Source organism: Lutzomyia longipalpis, chromosome 2 (assembly GCF_024334085.1).
Source record: "Lutzomyia longipalpis isolate SR_M1_2022 chromosome 2, ASM2433408v1".
Lineage (NCBI taxonomy): Eukaryota > Metazoa > Arthropoda > Insecta > Diptera > Psychodidae > Lutzomyia > Lutzomyia longipalpis.
Window position 1 is genome coordinate 8,696,895 of NC_074708.1, and position 19,945 is coordinate 8,716,839.

The 19,945-nt window shown below is 32.7% G+C and overlaps 1 protein-coding gene across 2 annotated transcripts in view; it reads left to right on the forward strand.

Annotated features, from left to right (window-relative positions):
• LOC129788943 (active breakpoint cluster region-related protein) overlaps nt 1–19,945 on the forward strand; it is a 26,825-nt gene continuing 6,880 nt past the window's right edge. Inside the window, exons 1-2 of one of the 2 annotated variants that reach the window (XM_055825435.1) lie at nt 1–540; nt 7,985–8,559. In XM_055825435.1, coding sequence (XP_055681410.1) covers nt 238–540; nt 7,985–8,559 — 878 coding nt within the window. In that variant the 5' untranslated portion in view covers nt 1–237. Of the gene's footprint in view, nt 541–3,192; nt 4,334–7,984; nt 8,560–19,945 lie in introns of those variants that run through there. The other variant, XM_055825436.1, reaches the window with a different exon arrangement.

Genomic DNA, 19,945 nt, shown 5'->3' on the forward strand with positions numbered 1-19,945 from the left:
GGGTGGTCTTAGTTACAGCCAAGAGGCGAGTGAGTTCAGTTTTGTTACGTTGGTTTTTCTTCTTGGTCGTGCGTGCGTGCTGTGGGTTAAAAAGGCTAAAAAGATAAATTAAATAGTGTGTGGGTGGAAGAGAAAATGCAGTAGAGTGAATAAATAGGGAGTGCAGGACGATGCCCAGAGTGTAGCCGTGTGCTTTAGAGAATCACAAAAAAAGTGAAACGCCCCAGTGAAGAGAGAATGAGTGTGTTTTCCGACTTTCAGCGAATGTGGGAGCAAAAGTTCCCCCACAAGTCCCTTTCCGAAGCCTGGGAGCAGGATGTACGGGCCAGCTTGCTCAGGCATCGCCAGAAGATCGATGAGCTACGTGAGGAGCTGGAGCAGGAGACCCTCTATGTGGAATACCTGGAGAGATTGCTGAGCGACGTGGAGAAGCAACGCGAATCGGGTGGTGACCCAAAAGCCCTCATTGAGGCCGCCACACCATCCGGACACACAGGAGCCGCTGAGGCGGGTGCCGAGGGCTCCAGGAGTGATGATGAGGTTGGTTGTGATGCTATAGGTACATTTCTTGTGTAACATCAATCTGTAACATGCAGAGAAATGAGTTTTTGTTGGCCTTTTTGGGGCCACCGCGGAGAGATTTTTACATAATCGCGGGCGCCTACGGTGAAAGTTGCTCTGCAAGCGTCTCATGGATTTCGTGGCCCCGGGCGTGTTTCCGGAAGTCACACTCTCATGTAATGGTGTCCCACTCGACTGGCCAATTTGCGCCCAATATTTGTATTGTAATTTGATTGCATGGAATTTGTGGATCGATGCCTCTCTGTGTGACTTCCTGTTCAACTTTTCTTGTGCATTTTCTTGTACCTACCTCTTTTCTGTACTGCACACACAGACACATATTCACAAAGAGAGACTAGTTCAGGGAGACCATCCCACTTCTTTGGTGCTGCTGCACCTTTTTTTTGCAAGAAAGATTAAACCCTCAGCTGGAATGTTTTTTTTCCTCTTCTTCATTGAAAATAATCCCTTCGCCAGCCACCTGTCTGCAGAAGAAGCCTTTCTCCTTCTTCATGTAAATGAGGTGCAAAAGAAAACAATCTTCATGTCTAGAACAATCCCCCAAGAGAGCAGTGTGAGTGTGCCAATTGGTGCTGCCAAAGAATCTCCATGAGAACAGGTTTCGTGAACGGTGGGCAGGAAATGATGACGGTGATGGAGCAAAAATATTGCGGTGTGTTCGCAACACCAAAAGCCCCAAGGAGGAAAATTCGTATTGAGCGTTAAAACAATACTCTACTGAATTACTCACATTGCTCTTATCTAATACTGCTCTATCTCAAACATATATAGTGTTCTACAGAATATGGGGAGTTCTGCGATAAGACACTCAACGGGTAGAACTAATATGAAAACACTCTATTTACATTAATTGCGCCAGAAAGCTTCAACCTATATCATTGGCGTACAATGATATCGCGAATTTAAATTAATGCGAAATTGCTAACTAAAAGTCCCTCAAAGTTTCCGGGAAAGTGTTCTCATCAATGGGGATATTGCACATTACCCCATGTCTCAAGAAGTTATCTTCTTATAGTATTTCATATCAAAGAAATTTTTCTCAAAGAGTTTTCAAAGAATTTGCATTTTAAAAAGTCTTTGAGGAGTCCAAAAAGATTGTATTTGCAATCGGATTAAAGATTTAAGGTGAAGAGCAATTTATGAGACTTGATAAAAGTAAGGAGCTGATAAGAGATTTTCTTTGCAATTCTTCGTGAAAAAATTTGTATAATCTTGAAGAAAAAGTTAAAATATAAGGCCTTACATCAAAAAGAAGTTTGAAGACAGAAAAGAATTTAAAACTGATTTAAAAATATAAAAAAATAAAAATTTTCTTTTCATGAAAAGATTTTACTTAAAGCTTTAGAAAAGAATTTAATATTGATTTAATTCGTTGAATTCGTTTAATTGAAAGCACCTCCTGCAGTGAATTGTTTCAGGATTTGAGAAAATAAAAAAAACTGTTTAATTCTGACCATCTAAAAAATTTTCTAGAGCCTTAAATTTGTTTAATTAAAAAAATCATTGCTTCACCAGAAGAACCTATTAATTTAATAATCCTAATTTAAGATTCATTATGAATTTATATTTCCTAAACTTTTTACAAGTTTTAATTGAGAATTTTTGATTATTTTTCTAATGAAAAAAAAATCTATTAAAATGGACAGATAAATCAAAAAAAAAAGAAAGAAAAAAGGTCTTACAGCTCCCAAAAAAATTTTAAAATAAAAATATCTCTTGATCTACAATCTTTTTTTCTACAAGCACAAACAAACCTCTATTTAAAAAAAAAACCTTTAGATTGAAATGACTGAGAGAGAAATTTTTCTCATTTCATTTTTTTTCAGTGTTATACAGAAACAAGAAAAGAAAAAGAAATTGCAAGTGTGATTAATTCCCTTTTGAAAGAAATATTATTCCTATCATTGAAGCAATAGATACTCACTGCACGTTTTATGATAAAAAATTGATACCTGGCAAAGAAAAAAATCCAATTTGAAATTCGTTAGATGCGGAGAGCTTTGCAGTGTGCGCAATATTGTCCTTCATTTGATGAATTTTTTTTTTTATTTCTTCAAGTATGAATGATTTGTGGCGTGCAATTTGTGGGAGAGATATAAAGAAATAAAAAAAAAAATGATGTATGTTGTTTTTAAGGGAAAATAACAATGCGTTGAGGTTGCATAAAAGTGCGCTTCTATCATTGCTTAGGCAGTATGTTGTAGGAGTTTCTAAAGCAAGACTGAAGAGAAATTATAAAAAAATATGTTTTTTTTTGTTTATTCAATCTTGAGGGATTTTTAATGAATTTTTTTAACATGTATCAATGTCAAGTTCAATGGAATTTAATGTTGTGCCTATACACATATAGCTAACATATAGTCAATGAATGGGAATTCTAGTGTTGAAAATCCATATCAAATGCCCATCGTTTTCACAGCTTATTTCAGCAAGTGGAGAACCCCACTGTGGGCCGTTCATGTAGAGAGTTGAGAGAAAATTTAATTGTGATTGCTTCCTGATAAAATCGAACATGCCTCTCGTGCTGGAGTGCGGGTGGCTTTTATACATTTATAGAATTTACAGAGAGTCCCACTGCTGATGTACCTTTTAACTCGATTGGATGTGCTCTAGGGGGAGAGTGAGAGCGCTTTTGCTTGTGATTGTGGGTAAAATTCCAAATTAATTTATCAGTGAAGTTATGTGCAGGAAAGGGGGAGGGCCACCAACATGAATACATATACATACATATGTGTGGTGATAAAGTAAAATGAATGCTACATATTTATATACATTTTTTTTGCTACCTAAACTCTCACGGATCCCAGTCCGGAGCTTTGGCTATCATCGTCGCACATTCAGTCGGTGGTGACACTCCAACGTGGTGGAACAAAGTCAAAGAGGAGCATTTTCACTATCACTTGCTGCGGACTCGCTCTCACCTTTTTGCGCATTCAATTTTCGTGTGCAGAAAATACTCTCATGTGGATTTTCTTGCGACAGAGAGTAACAAAATATTGCACAAAAATTTCCTTTAATTGTGCCTCCTCCCCCCTCGTGATTGTGATTAGAAACGAAAGAAATAAAAGTGAATTTTTTTCTTCAACATCAAAATTCGCAGCATAAAACATTTTGTATGAGTTTGTCAACCGTGAAAATTTGTGAACATTCGGCCATACACTTTAGAGTGAAAGAGTTTTGTGGTGAAGAAAAATATATAAACGATAAAAAGGGGAAAAAAAGTTAAATGTAATTTAGGAAATTGCCTCATTTGCAGCCAGAACGGGGGTATTTTCTCGCATTAATTCACGGTGCGTGTGTATGACGACATAGAGGCGCTCCATCGTTAGTGGTTTGTCCTCCCGAAGGAAAAGCTGCTGCCTCAGCTGGGAATGTGGAGGAAAAATCAATATCTGGAATTTCCAGTGTAGTTTTCTCAGTGTTTTTTCCTCCTCACGTTTGTATGAGTGGGCTCCCACACCATCTCTCCGAGACAATACGTGCAAATTGAACGTTGAAAAAATTCCCAAGTCACACGATGAATACTTTATCATGAACTGATAAGACCACCATCAGACTAACCAAGAGAAAAATCTCTCAGTGCCAAGTTTTCAATCAATTTCTCCGCAACGTTTTTGTGCAAAGAGTGCCATAATATAGGAAAGAAAAATCCACCGCATAAAGTGATATAACTTCTCAAGGACAAAGGACAAGTACAAAGGAAAGAAAAATGCTTTCAGTGTCCGATAGGATTAAATTGTGGTCTAATAAGGTAACCAAAAAAAACGAAAGAAAAATAATAAATTGTTCGCATGACGAATAAATTGTGAAATAACATACCTCTTAACATTCAAGAGATATTCATCACACTTATTTCTATACCTTTGCAATTCACAATTCAAGTTCAATTCAATGTGAGAATTGAGCTTTTTTCATACTTTTACGTATTGGCTACTTCTCCCGCAACATTCTAGAAAATATAGGTATAGATACGAAGGTTTTTTTTTACCCAAAGTTGCCTGTTATCGCATACAATTCACACAGTGATTAAAACCGTGGTGGTGTGATAGTGCTATCCGTTGAAAAGGTGAACACTCACTGTGTTTTTTTATTCCACGTACTATACCGTGAACCAATCCAGGTGTTTTAGAATTTATTGAATTTATTTAAAAAATTATGAAATTGATAAGACTTCTTAAAAAAATTAGTTCAAAATATTTGTTTTTCCTAATTTGTTTTAATAATGTAACGATGAATAATGATTATTTTTGAAGACTCTAATCAACAATTTAAAAAAAATTTTACAGCATAAAATTTTTAAAAAATAACATTTTTCTGCAGCTTTCTGAAACAATTGAACTTAAAGAACTTTTAGATTTTTCTTATGAAATTTACGCATCGAAATTGAGCCATGATGTTATTCATTGCCGTGTTTTTTCACTTAACTCTCAACACTCTCTAACAATTCCACCCATTTTCCCTCTATTTTGGATAAAATGTCACGCAAAACTATAGTTTATATCAATTTATCTCCATTTTCTTTTCACCTTCCGTTTTGTTATATTTTTTTTTACCACAAACCAATGCCAAAGCAGAATTTTACTATGGATTTCAGTTAATTTATCAGCGTAGAATAAAGGGCTTTATTAGGTTTTTTTTCTTTCCTACAGAATAGGTTTAAAAGACTAGAGGAAAAATGCAAGAGGAAATTGAGTTATTGTTAACGTCTTTAGCATTTAATTGTATTAAAGTGGCGCCTTTTTCTTACACTTTGGAGACTACCCCATCGTCGTTAGTTGCACATACTTATAAAATACACATCAAAGTCACTCAGACGAGGCATAAACTATAATGAGTAAATCATATTTAGTAAGAGCGACACACTCTCGCATACATATTTTATATAGCGCAACAGTAGAAACTCGATTGTATTGCACACGAAAATGTAAATTGAGTGAGATATGAAAGAAGAAACTTTGACGACATTACAAAAAAGTTTTATTTCCTCACTTGTGTTTTTTACTCCTTGTCTTCTCTCTGATTACTCCATACACACAACTTAAAATTAGTAAAACAAAAACAATAATTTGTCAGACTTTGAGTAATGTTTAACGTAGAGATAAAAGGATAATTTGTGGGTGATTTCTCATTAAGCTTACATTTAAGTGAATTATAGAAATACAATTTTCCTAATTTGACTAAATGTTAGATCAATTTAGACTTTTTGTATATAAGATGTAAGACTTTCATAATATTGATTAAAAAAATTAGATTTAATTTTGCGAAAATCCATTTGGGTTTTTTAAAATATATTTTTTGAAAGTTCATCGAAAACATAGATATCCTAGTTCTTCAATGACAAACCCTACTCGGCTCTTAGTTCGTTACACTTCGTGTGTTTTCGTAATTTTTTAAATGTCAAAATTGCATGACCGCGAAAGTTTTTTCAAATCGCCAATAAATCAGAAGATGCTCTAACAATGCTTGTAAAACAAACATTTGCAACTTTCACTGGATTTATTGGTTTATTTATTTTTTTATGTATTTTTTGCATATTTTGCAAAAATTTCTTCTCCCAGAAACATTTGTTTACATCACTTGCGTCACATCTCATTGGCTCTCTTATCGAAATTTCTCACATAAAAAGAAGAGGAGAAAAAAATGCATTAATAGAAATGGTCAAAATAAACCCATTATATTGCGAGGATACTCAATGGATTCCCATTTGAATTAATTTAAGATACTAATCCAAAAGAGACAGAGAGATAGAGAAATGAATTGATTGGATTTTCAATAGAAGACATTACAGGCTGAATTATACAACACTCCAAATGGAACATACAATTTTCGTTGTCTCTCTCAGAAAGGAGAAATAGTGCGTATACAAAAATTTCCCATCGGTGACTTTCAAAGAGCAATAAAAAATATTATAGTGAATGTTTTTAGAGTTGAATGGAAGATATTCTTTTTCACGAGAAATTTATTGAGCATTAAGTGAAACTATATTTTCAAGATACTTTGATTGTATTTTGCAATGGAATAATGGATAATTAATAAATTCAATATTTATTATTCCAACTACGAAAACTCAATACGTGACTTTAGTTATTAATGACGGAAATTGGGGAGGAGTGATAGAGAAAACTGTAAATTGTTCATGAGCTTTTTAGAATCTTTTGGGGACGGACGTGATAAAATAAAATGTAGGTATAATATATTTTATGCAGACAAGAGGTTTAGTAAAAAGTTTTTACGTTTTTATCCATTCAATGAAAGAATTTCTCAAAGGTAGACTGAACCCATTTTTCTTTGCACCCCGAAAGCCCCCTAATCTTATCGGTTTTCAAAAAAAAAAAAACAGAAGCTAAAAAGGACGATAATCCTGGTAATTAGGACTGTAAGAAATTGTTTCTTTTAATTAATAGATATGAGAAATGACAAATTATTAATGCGATTCTAATAAATAAAAAAGGTGCAACAACCATTAATCTCAAAAGTAGGAAAATTAAAAGGCCTAACCGTTATTAATCAGCAGAAAACTTGAAAACTTTTTGCTAAACCTCAATAAATATTAACGTGACTAATTTGTTGTGAAGACATCTTAAAGAGAACTTTAATCAACACTCTCTTCCTCCTCCATGGTGCTTATCTCGTGTATAGAAGAGAAGAACTTCTCTCTGCGAGCACACACATTAATTTCTTTCGGTGACTGGGTCACACTGGCGTTCTCGAACGGTTTTCGTCTTTTTTTTTTACTTTACAATCTACGCTCCTCCACCTGTGTTTGCCTTGTCTCAATTGAAATTATACTGGTTGGGTACATGGAGAAGAGATCTCTTTGCTGTGGCAGCGAAATAAAAGAGCTTTACAAATAAAATGTGGGTAACATGCAAAGTAATGAGAATCTGCAAGTTTTTCGCTGCAAGAGTTGAATCCCCAATGATATGTTGAGGTGTGTATATAACATGGAATCTTGTCACATATAATTCTCATCGTGACACTCTCAGGCACATTTTCTTGTAAATCTTCCTCACTCTAGCTGTGTATATGCGATTGAATTTCCCAGCCACATAGAGATCACGACGACGTTGATGCGTTTGAGACGTACAGGGAGGGAATTTCGCGCGGGAAGAAGTAAGATAGAGTTACGGTCAGAATAATTGAGGCGATAAGTTGGAGCGGAATACACAATTAAATCCTACAATCGCGTACAAGGCAATATGTGGATTGTTAATTTTCTTATGTTTGCATCGGATGGTTGAGTGTGTTGCTAAACAGTGTTTGTTTGATGCTAAAAACTGATAAATTGAAAAATGCTATTAATAATAGTTTTATTGACCATATACTCTACCATCATACATGTACATGTTATAGGTACGATAATCTCATTTCTCCCGTATTTTCCTTTCTCTCCGTATTGCAGAAGACGCTGATTTCGGCGGCACCGAGTCTAGACACTGCAAACAAATCAAATGGATCAAAGTCAAATGGCAAGGAGGAGGGTGACGAGGGGTCGCATAATACAAAGCGAAATTTAGTGCAATTGCGCCGTGACGGTCCACTCAATCAGTGTATTAATGAGTTATCGTCGAGGAAGTGCTTCAGTGAAGTGCCACAGGAGGCCCGGGATATCCCGGAGGTGAGCCCCACAAAATCACGTAGAAATAGCCAAAGTGATGCACTTCCCTCCACACCCTCCCACTTTGTCACCGTCATCGAAGTCAAGGAGACAAAGCCAATCGATACGGCTGCATCTGTCGCAGTGCTGGCGTCCGAGGATGACGATGAGGATAATGTAGAGGATGCAGTGATTACAACACGAAACAATTCTGTGAGAAATATTTGTGATGGTGGTGATGATGTGGTGATGGGCAGAAGTTCATTTATTGGGGATGGAAGGAGTTCAGATGCAGGAGAGGGTACATTCTTAGATAAGAAAGTTAAACCATCACTACCACCTGGATTACCGCAGGATGTTAAAAAGAAGGTTCCACCTCGGTGAGTTTGTTTTAGAATTTTTTAAATGCATTTTTTATTCTTTAGATTTTGGAATTTGAATTTGAGTGAACTGTTTCTTAATACTGTTAAATAATCCTTTAGTTTCTCGTATTTTGTTGGGAACAATAAGGATTATTTCTTAACCTTTCGGTTTTTAAATGTTCTTCAAAACAACTGTATGATTTTTCGCGTTTCTCAGAACTTTCAAAAAAAAGAAAACACTAAAAATAATAATTAAGGAATTTCTTTCAAAAAATTTTATATGCAAATCCTTGTTTAAACTTTTTTTTCTCTTCGCATTTTTCACGTATAATACTGAGAAAATTTGACGAATCTAAGAAGTAAAGAAGTGTGAGAGAACACACAAAGCAGAGTGTCAACAATTTTACGCTTTATAAACTTCTTTTTTTTTGGGGAATAACTCTGGCATTATGTAAATTTTTCATCGTTCGAAATGGACATTTATACATTCCGACGAGTGATACAGTGCTAAAATTTTGACTCAAATACCATAAATTCGAGACACAACATTATATTTACTTTTCCTCTGCTCTTGGATAACAACATAAAAGAGTGAAAATTCATGAAATGCACGAAGGAAGTGACAGAGTTGAAAAAGAATGTCAACAAGTTATTGTATAATGCCCATTAAGTATAGAGAGACCTCTCTATATAGTAACTTCTTCAGCAATTTATATGATTACTCGCTTTTTTCATAATTTTTTTTTCGCCTCACGGCAAGGCAACTTATACTTTTTTTTGTGTATGGTGCTACTCATGATGTCTCCACAACATACATTTCTCTATGTTTTTGCATTCATTGTGTCATCAGCGCAGCAGCATCACTGTTGTGTGGAGCTAAAATACCTCCCTGTATCTCTTTTTATCTTTGTGTACAAAGTAATGACCTGGAGAAAGTTCTCTTCATTTGCTCTTTATAAAATATATATGAAATGGTTTATTATTAAAATAAAACTATATAGCAAGAGCGACAGTCTTGATGTAAGAGACTGGTTTTCATGAATGCAATAAACACGCGGAATGGAAGATGTGTGGGGAGAAATGGTTACAATTTTGCATTTTCATACGTTTTATTTTGCAAATTTATTCATAGAATATTGAAGAGGAAATAGGAAATATGTATAAAACCATCTCACGAGGGACTGATTTAAAATTTCAGAAAGATCTTTGAGTGAAAACTCTCTGTATTTTCTTCACGAAAATATGAGAATGTTTTTAAGTTAAAGAGCATCATTAGAAGAAAATCCATTAAAAACGAGTATACCCCAAAATCCACACCAATCTTACATAAATATTTAATTTAAATTTAAAGTCAATATATGTTTTGAGGTAAAATAAATGAATAAAGCATATTCTTGCGCTCTTTTCGTGTTAGCTTCTCCTCCGCTATCTAAAGTACGGACAAAACCAATTGAAATTTTACATAAGTAATAATTTCTTCTCTTGAAACTTTTTGTTATGTGCGGTATGTGGTTGTGAATTGAAGATCAATTTTGAAACAACAAAATGTTCCTGAAAGTAAACATTTAATATTCTCTCCTCATATTCTCCGTAAACTCACATCTCAAACCACATGATTTTAATGCTATAAAGTTTTGCGTAAAAGGAGCATTATTCATTTCTTGTGAATTCTCCACAAACTCACATGAAATGTTCCTATAAGATGCCTGCAGAACAAACTATATATTTCATTCACATTTATACAACTAACTTAAACTTCTTATCTTATCACATTTCATTCTCTTTTTCAATGAAGGCACTTTGTTGTGCAAAAGGGTGCGTCTGGTGGCACAGAATACAACAATGTGTATGCTTGAATATAATTGAATTTGAGTTTAGATGAGAGACAACGAGAAGTGAATCCCAAGAACACGTCAAACTATATATAAACAGAACATAAGATTGAATCTCTTTCGACAAAAAAAAACTTCTTTGTTGCGCAGAGTCAGCAAGCAAAAAAAACATGTTATTTAATTTATGTAAATATCACACACTGCCCTAGATAGATTCTCACAAGTCTGTTTTTTTTATTTATTTTTCAAACATATATTTTCCAACTTCTAACCGTCACCGCATCGTTCTTTTATCAAATTGAGAAAAAAACTTCATATCCAATTCCCTCGCTTTTGCAACAAAAGCTCTCCCACAAAATGCCAACTGATGGAAAAATTGTTTTGCAAAAACCAGCCCCACAATTTTCAGTGGAAAAAAAGTTTGTGTGGAAGAAAAAAAAGATCTTACTCAAGCGCATTGACACGAAATACACGACACAGACCACATAAACGAAAAAAAAGTCTCGAGACAGCAAAACAAATAGAAATACAAAAAAAAATTCGCTTAAATGCTTCAATGAAAATAACAATCAAATGCCAATGCGAATTTATGTATTGTTCTCTTTGCTAAATTGTATGCACATTTCTTTGCAAAAAAAATCGTTATGTTAATTTAAATATTTTGCAATTGAACATCTGTAAAAGATTTTTTTCTAAACTTTATTCTTCTCTGCATTGAATTTAATGCAACTTTGTAGCACAATTTGTGTGTGAAAATAAACCATCAAAAACCGCATCGTGTTCTTTCTCTACTTTACTAAAGAAAATGCAACAGAGGTGATTTATCTTTGAAACTTCATTGATTAATTTAAATACCATCTCATTGATTTAATTAATAAAAGCTACTGCTGGAGAATTATACTTAATTCCCCCATAATTTAATAACATTCGTGGTGTATGCTATTAAAGATGATTGATTGAAAATGAGAGTTTAATCTCAATGAAAATTTTTTGATGAAATTTACCCATTTTGTGAATCACGCAAAACTTTTCAACAAATTCCCATGAATTAATTAATTAATGATGGTTGTAAAGGAATGTAGTAAATTTAATTCTTTGCCTTTTGGCAAAAGAGAATTGGAATTTATGCTTAATTTGTGCTTGAATTAATTTTGAAATTATTTCGGGAATTTTTTTTAAGTATCCGGGGGAATTTTTCCTAAAAGTTTATAATTAATTCTTGAAAGTTCTTTTTCGAACTAAATTCCGAACGTGTGTCAGTATAATGGTTAAAAATTAATTCAAAATGAATTCTACTTGTTGATCGAAAGTGTAAAGAAAACATGACAAGGACGACTTTTTAATTTAGATTAGAATTCTGAATTTTAAAGCAAGAAATGTCGTTTGAAACACCAAAAATGTGCATTAGATCCTGAAGAATTTAGATTAAAATGAAAAATATATCGGATTATGATTAAAGAAAATGTATAACATTAAAATTTTGAATCTTACTCTAAAGCGAAAAGCTTTTTAACCAGTTAAGTTTCAAAGTAAGGGATGGTCACGTTATTTTGGAAACTCGGGGACTTTCAAGAGCGATTTTCAAGCCAATTTTTAAACCAAAATTTTGAAATCTGCTTGCACTCTTGTTAAATGGCCAGATATTGATAAGAATTCAGTATTTTTAATTTAGAAAATAAATTTTTGTGCTCAAAAAAATTATTTGAAATTCTCACATTTTGGCCATTTTGTTTCTGTAGAGTTTCCAAAATAACGTGACCATCCCTTAATAAAGCTTCGTATTTTACTTTGAAGGTCTTTAAATAAAAAAAAAAAAAACTTCCAATAAGAAAAGATTATCACCTGCACCATATTTATTGAAGCGTAAAATTTAAAATTATCATTTCACGATCTTTTCAGTAAACTCGTACAAAAGATCGTAATCTTGTATTAAAAAAAATCAAGCAGGAAACTTTAAAATATAATTCTCACTTCAAGCTGATATTTAATGTGAATGTTATAAGACTCTAAAGTTCCTCAAGCAGTATAAATTTTTACTATTATGAAGAAATATACAACGAAGAAAATTAGTCATTACAGTCTTTGCGTGTTAGCACCCGATCGTCCATATTTGCAATGAGAACGGTGGAACTTTGTGTCTGGGAAATCCAATATTATTTGCAATGTTTAGATTATAGACATACATATAGTATAAAAATATATTTTGCATTGCATAGAGTTTCATATTTTCTGTTTATTTCAACTATGATGGGGACTCCATTAAAATCACAAGTTTATTTTATTTCCAATTTATATTTTGTTTAATGAAGATAGTGGGTAAGAGTTGTGATAGCAGGAGCGACATAAAAAAAGTGTAACATTTGTTAGTTCTCTATAACATAATATACACAACATGAAAAACGAGAAACATGATCAAGTTGATGACCTCCAATGCTATTAAATTGCAACTACATGAGTACAATTTCAATTTCCTACACACAATATTTTCGCATATGTGTGCAGAAAGTTGAATGAGGGACTTTTATTGAGTTGCTGTGGCGATGTAATTTAAATTCTTTTATATACAAAAATTCAAGCTAAACACTCCCTATTTTTCTGCCTCATACGGCTCACAAAATCTCTCTCAAAGCAATATTTTGTCACTATATGACTCGATTAGAAGGCATAAATCACCCACTGAATATTAGAAGAGAATTTATTGAACACAAAACAGCATAAAGGAGAGGCTAAAATACAGGGGGAGACTAGCCCTAACAAATAGGATAATAAAATGCTTAAAATATTAAGAGAGTGAGAATCAATTTACAAATCCTTTCCACCCTTCAGAACTAACTACCTTTTTTTGGTCACGCTCGCGTAATAATTCTGTGCACAATTTTCCCTTTTTTCTTCCACATACCATACTGTGTACAAATCCCTCCATCATCAGACAGACACTGCTTGGTGCGCTCATTTCCTATTCTGTAAGCATAAAAATTGCCTGTGGTGTGTGAAGGATTAACATGAACTTCATATTGCACCTTTAATAGCAGCAGTACAGCCATACCATAATATCTTCTTGCTGTCTGGGAAATAGCAAAGAGGAAGATGGGTTGGCGAAGGGGTGGTTGACTCGAATATGGGGGGAAAAGGAGATGTTTTGGACTTTGGGTGAGAAAGAACGAGAGAAAAGTGTGTTCATGTTCAATGTTTCTTTATGGCCTATATGTATACATAAAGCATATTTTAATCTCATATATCTATACATATTTTACCTAGCTATGCATATTGTGCATACACAATAAGTACCTACCACCTCGTATGTGCAAAAGATGACTATGTAATGTATACGCTTATTTATATGATAGTGAGAGAGTTTTAAATATGAAATGATTGAAAAATTGATGCTTTCAAGTTTTTTTTAAAATTTTAATTTACATTATTCTTCTTTATTTTTATTCAATTTAATTTCCTTTTGATAGGGCAAGCTCAAGGCTAGGGGCTAAAACACCTGCATTATTTTTATTTTATATTTTTTCTTTTAAGAATCAAACATTTCACACACATTAACCTGAATATTTTATAAATTGAGTGAAATATCATGGAATTTTCGCTTGCATAACACAAAAATGTCTATATATGGGGGAGTATCATGCAGCATATGGATACAGTTTCAGCTCAAACTATATAGAAATGGAGAGAAGAGAATTTATATGAACTATATGCATGTTGTCATTTTTGTGCATATAGTGCAAATATTAATCTAAAATGCAAAAGGGGAGAGTTTGTTATGAACTGGCATTCACATATAAATGTGTTTTAATTTACTTTCATTTTATGAGAAGAATCAAGTCAAATTCACCTCTTTTCTCTCTCTTTTGTGACTTTAATTTAATTTGCAATTTTAAATTAGTTTTCTGTTGTGATGTGAAAGAGGGGTTGAAAATGGGTCATCACAACTCTCTGTGATTAAGGAATGAAGACAATAAATCAATATAGGGTTATGGAGAAGAATTAAGTATTATATTCTCATCTTCACTATAATAGTTCTATTACAATAGATTTATTGTTTTGTAAATGAAACAAACCTAGCTTCTCTATTCCATCTCATTCATCCTTTTTTTATTAGAATAAAAAAGAAATATCATCTCTATTTCTTAACTTCAAGACTTAATCTATTCAACTTTATTAGACGGGATTGAAACCATAATTTTTATGAAGAGCTCTAACCGAAGGAATATAATTTTTTTTGCGAAAATATCATAAATTATCTCATAACTTTTTCAGCTCCTTGATCTTTATTTCACGCATAGAAAAGATAATATAAAATGATATTTAGTCTATACGGACAAAAAAAAAACCTGATGAGATGTGAATTGATTAGAAGTTAAGATTTATGATGATGAACTTTTGAATTTAGTGAAGACTAGTTCTTTCGGTTTAGAAGCAATTCATAGATTTTTGTGAAATTGTAGCGTCGTGGAAAAAAATCCCATATTCTCTCAATTTAATTTAATTTTCATAAACTTTCCTTTAGTTCTTGTTGACTGGTACCTTAGTTAGAATGGAAGAGCTTATCAACTGTCAGTAGTTTCTAAATTTCACCCCACAGTTGTACGAAATTTGTGCTAATAAATGAATGAAAATAATAACAAGGAAGGGAGACTTTTCTCTCCCACTACCATGCAGTTAATGATTGTTGATTAGGAAGTTTTCATTCATGTAGCATTTTATTTGACATCTGTGTACCCACTGTTGGTGATAATTCAAAATTATTATCGTGTTATACGACAAAATGAACAGGGAGAGAGAAAGAGACAAGAGAAGTTTTATTATTGCGGAAAACTTTTCTTCCCTTAATGACACTTTTCTTCAAATTCTCTTGCAAAAATGATGGCTAAACTTGCTATAGAGTTTTGATGATAGAGGAAGAAGAAGTAAAAGAGAAAAAAACTAAAAGCGATATATCTTGGGAGGGTCTTTCCTCCCTAGAGTGGGCAAAAGAAGAAGGTAAATTGTCGGTAGTTTTTCTTTCACTCAATGAAAAATTATAAATACTTTGGGTAAAAATTACAATTGTGTGAAAAGAATTGGTCTAAAACGCTCTCTCTTTCTCACATAATTAATTGTCTGCCAAAGGAAAGGAAAAAAAATTAAGATTAATAATACAGCAATTAATTTACATTAGTTTAAAAATGTGAAGTAATAGGAAGGGCAAGATTATAAGTTTATACAGAAGATTATCATCAAGTTGTTTTGTTAATTTAAGAAGAAGAATTTTTAAAGAATTTCCATAAACAGTCACACCTTCGTAGAAAGCCAAGCAAGTATGTATAGTTAAATAAAATATATTTAGGGTGACAATTTTGATATGAAACGGAGGGGTGAAAGTTAAGGTAGGAAAATTTCTCAAATAGCACAAAAGAAAGTTGACAAAGAAGATTAAAAAAAAAACGTGAGGGAATGAAAGAAAAATGTTGTTCTGAAGACTTTTGCAGAGTTTTTTTTTTCATCTTCTACTATCTCTCTGCCAAGTGAGAGTAAAACAATTGTTTTCACAATATAATATAATTAAGAGAAATAGACATCCAAGATGATTAAATTAATTAAAACTTTTAAGTAAGATGAAACAAAAAATGTTGAAAGGGAAAAGAAATTAAAAGAAAAAAACTTCTATACAATTTGTTGGATTAATTGGAAGAAGGGAAAGAGAGAAAAAGAAATTTGTATTTAAGAAGTCTGTTCTGTGCATTGGAACAATTTAAAGCATTATTGCTTATGGGTGGATCCTCATCTTCTCTTTTCAAGAACACAACAAAAACACCACTCAATTGATGAAAGTTCAATTTAATGGTGTTGTAGTGAATGAAAATAAATAGTAAAAGACTAGTTTACAGCAAAGTTCTTTGCTCCTTGAGTTATAGCCTCTATGAATAAAATAATTTAGCCACGAATGGTCAGTACTTACATTTTTGCTGAGAATAGAATTCTAAAAAGCAAAATTCATTCTAAATTAAGATCCTTAAGTTATGAGAATAAAACTAAACTTCAAATATGGATAAAAAATATTCAAAGAGTGTCTATAAAAGAGACCACAATCTTTCCAAAATGTTTACATGAAACAGTTTCTTCCATAGTCAGCTCGAGAGTCGCCTTTTCTTGTTCCTTTTAAACCCGATGAAATCATTTAAGACGGAACATTATGATGGATGATTGTAAACAATCACACAATTGTCTAAACATTTTGGTTGCAAGTGCAAAGTGGCTCACAAGCCATCCACCAAAGTGAATCCCCCACTCGACACAGCCGCTAAAAAGGCACCAAAAAAGCATCAAATCTCTGGAAGGTATCACAACAGAGTGTAATGGGTTTAAACATACAGCGAGTTAAAATTAATTGATGCACAAGAGACGGCACGAGTTTTGATTATTTTTTAATGCAAAGATGGGAGCATATAGTGAATGAAAAAGAATAAAGATAGAATGAAGAGTGATGTGTTCTTCTGCCACATATGGGTGTGAGTGTTGAAAGTGGAGCAAGAAAAAAAAATAAAATAATAATTTCCAGAATATTAATCTCATCTTGAAAATAGCATTTTAATCGTGTTCTTTTTTAACTGTAGTAGCATGAATTTTTTTATGCTTTTTATCTTTCCGTTCTTATAAGTTGTTACTCTTTTCTTCTTTTTTTGCTACAGATCTGTTATATGTTTTTAAATGCTGCAACAGATGTTCAATTTAATTTATTTTTCTAAACTCTTTCCTTTTCTCCCAAAAGTGTTAATACAAAGTTGTTTGCACGCTTTTTTTCTATCTTCCTCACAATAATATCCCTCGGCGCGAAGAAAGATTGAACATGTGGGGAAAAATAGTAAATAAAACAAAAGTCTAGACATAATTTGTCGGAAGTATGTGTACTAAAACGATACATTCAAAGCATTTATTCCGATACTTTTTTCTTTGTATTTATTGTTTAATAAAATGCACTTTTTCCAATATTTTATTTTTATGTTGTACCTCTTGCTGTTTGCATTGAAGAAGGTAATCTATCTAAGTCACTTGACTATGTTTTAGCCATAGGCACAAGAAGTCTTGTACTTTATTAATAATAAATAATTAGCTTGCGTTGTGCTATTTACGCAGCCGTAAAGCGAAAAATTGCTCACTGAACTCATTGATTCGATATCCATTTTTTCATCATCATTACCATTATATTTTTCTTGTGAAAGAAAAGTACTTAATGGAAAGAAAGAAGAAAAAAAGAAATGCACGCAGAGAGAAGGAAAGAAAAGTGTTTAAATTGATTGTTCGGAAATAATTTTTCAATAATTCAACTAATAGGCTACTTCTTGTTTCCCTTCGCGCATATACAACACTGGTTGACCACACTCTGTCGATGTTGGCTATAACAAAGTCAATAACATGCTGAGGAACATAGTAATAATGATGGACACATAAGCAACATGATTGAATGATATTGAAGAAAACACGCGGCAACACTTCCACTTTTTGCTCTCGATGCATCATTTAATCACATAAAAATCGATATATTAACATATTAAACGAGCATTCGTTTGTGAATATACATATATATATTAATAGGACCGAATAAACTACATTATTGGTTGTAGTTTGCATCACAAAAAAAGAAGAGAGTTTTTTATTCGTGTGTAAATAAATATGTAGGTTCATTTAGCTTTGACTGTCTATTCTCATAACTCACGTGATTGATGTCTCTGTTAATGATTCCGCCACTGAATATTAAGTATAACACACAAAATTATATTTACATGCACATGAAATAGTAATTTTTATCAATATTTACAGGATATGGTTTAAAAATGATTCAAATAAATCAAAATAGGGAAATTTTAACCATTATTCTTTTACATTTCTTCTGTACCGTTAAATGGGGTAAATTGTAACAATAAAAATTCTATTTCTTCAAAGCTTAGAAAAAAGAAATACAAACGTAGAAAATTCTTTTCCCCTCATTTGACAAAACATTAGGTACTTCCCCTCCAAAAATGCTCTCTTCCATAAAATTGTGATTTCCTTCTCCTGCTGCGTACCAATGAGCCCAATAAATTCCATTCCAATAATCCAATTTTATTTACGACCATATACGATGATTAAATGGGAATTTATGCCATTTCTCTCTCTCCCCCTCTCTCTCGTTTTTATTGAAAAAGTGAGCTACAATATGTATAAAAAATATAAATTAAGACGAGAAAAATGTATAATTTTAGCTATAAATTGTTAAAAATATCGACAATCTTTTGTAGTAAAATTACTGTAAGAAAGGGAAAGTGCGACAAAATAAAATGTACAATGTATTGTCTTAAATTGTATTAGATTACCTGTATATTTCTTTCCTAGAAATAAACTCATTTATCGAAATATTACTTCTAAGAAACAAACAGAGATATGAGGCCTACCATTGACCTTATTTTCGCGAATCTTTCAATAGCAATTTTCCCACAGTTGTTAGATTCTAAAGAACTTTAATTAATAAAATTTAGAACTCTAGAACATTTATTTAAATCACAAATGAGAGGTAATTTTGAAAGAAATTCATCATTCAACAAGGAAATTGTGTTTAAATGTACAAAACATGTTACTCTATCGTGCTATATAGAGTTAAAAATGTGAGTCATGATACAAAGTAAATGGCAAAAATTGTGGTCTTGCTGAACCTCTTCCACTATTTCATGTTTGGTTTTATGTAAAGGATGACCTGTTCAATGATTCACATTTTTTTTCACAATCAATTTGCTTTAAATCAAAATCCAATCAATTACAATACCATCTCACCGCAAAAGACAACTCCAGATCTATATAGGAGATGCTGTGAAAGAGGAAAAACAAAGATGATGACCTCGTGTACTGCTACTGCTCCATCTCTGCTGAAAATACTTGTGGAGATGACAAAGAGAAATCGCTCCATACTGAGACTTCCACCATGATGTCTCTCACAAGGAGTTGGAAATATTTCAAAGAATTCTTAAGAATTGATCTAAAGTGATAAATTTATCTCACTAATTGCTCTCTCTCTCTCTTTCTTTCTTCGATGCACTTGAGACGATGAAAAATTGTGAATTAACTCTGTTTGTTGCATCTGTTGGAAGAAAAATGAAAAAAAGATAAAGATGAACAAATGAATTGGAGGCGTTATGCAGTACACTTGGGAGGGGGATCTCTCCTCTTTTATTAATCAATTGCAATTGTGATGGCATTGAAACACAATCCTACAAAACCATTTGCAGTAATTTGCATGTAATTGATGAAAAAATACATGAATGTAAGAGCTAGCTCAATGAGAGTGAAAATGTAAGGGGTGCAAGGTGTTGGAATTCAAATTGGAGTTGTTGTGTGAATTTGCTTATTAAAAGATTCTTTTTTTTTTTCATACACACCTTACCGCGCACCTTGCCATTAATTTATGATTAATAATAAATGGGCGGTACCCACTAAAGTGTTGAGAGTAAAAATAGTGAGATTTATTTTTCCTCTCAAAATCAAAAAAAAAATGAAAAAGAGAAAGATTATGAAAAGAAAAAAAATGTGCACGAGTTTTCTGGACAGGGCGTGAA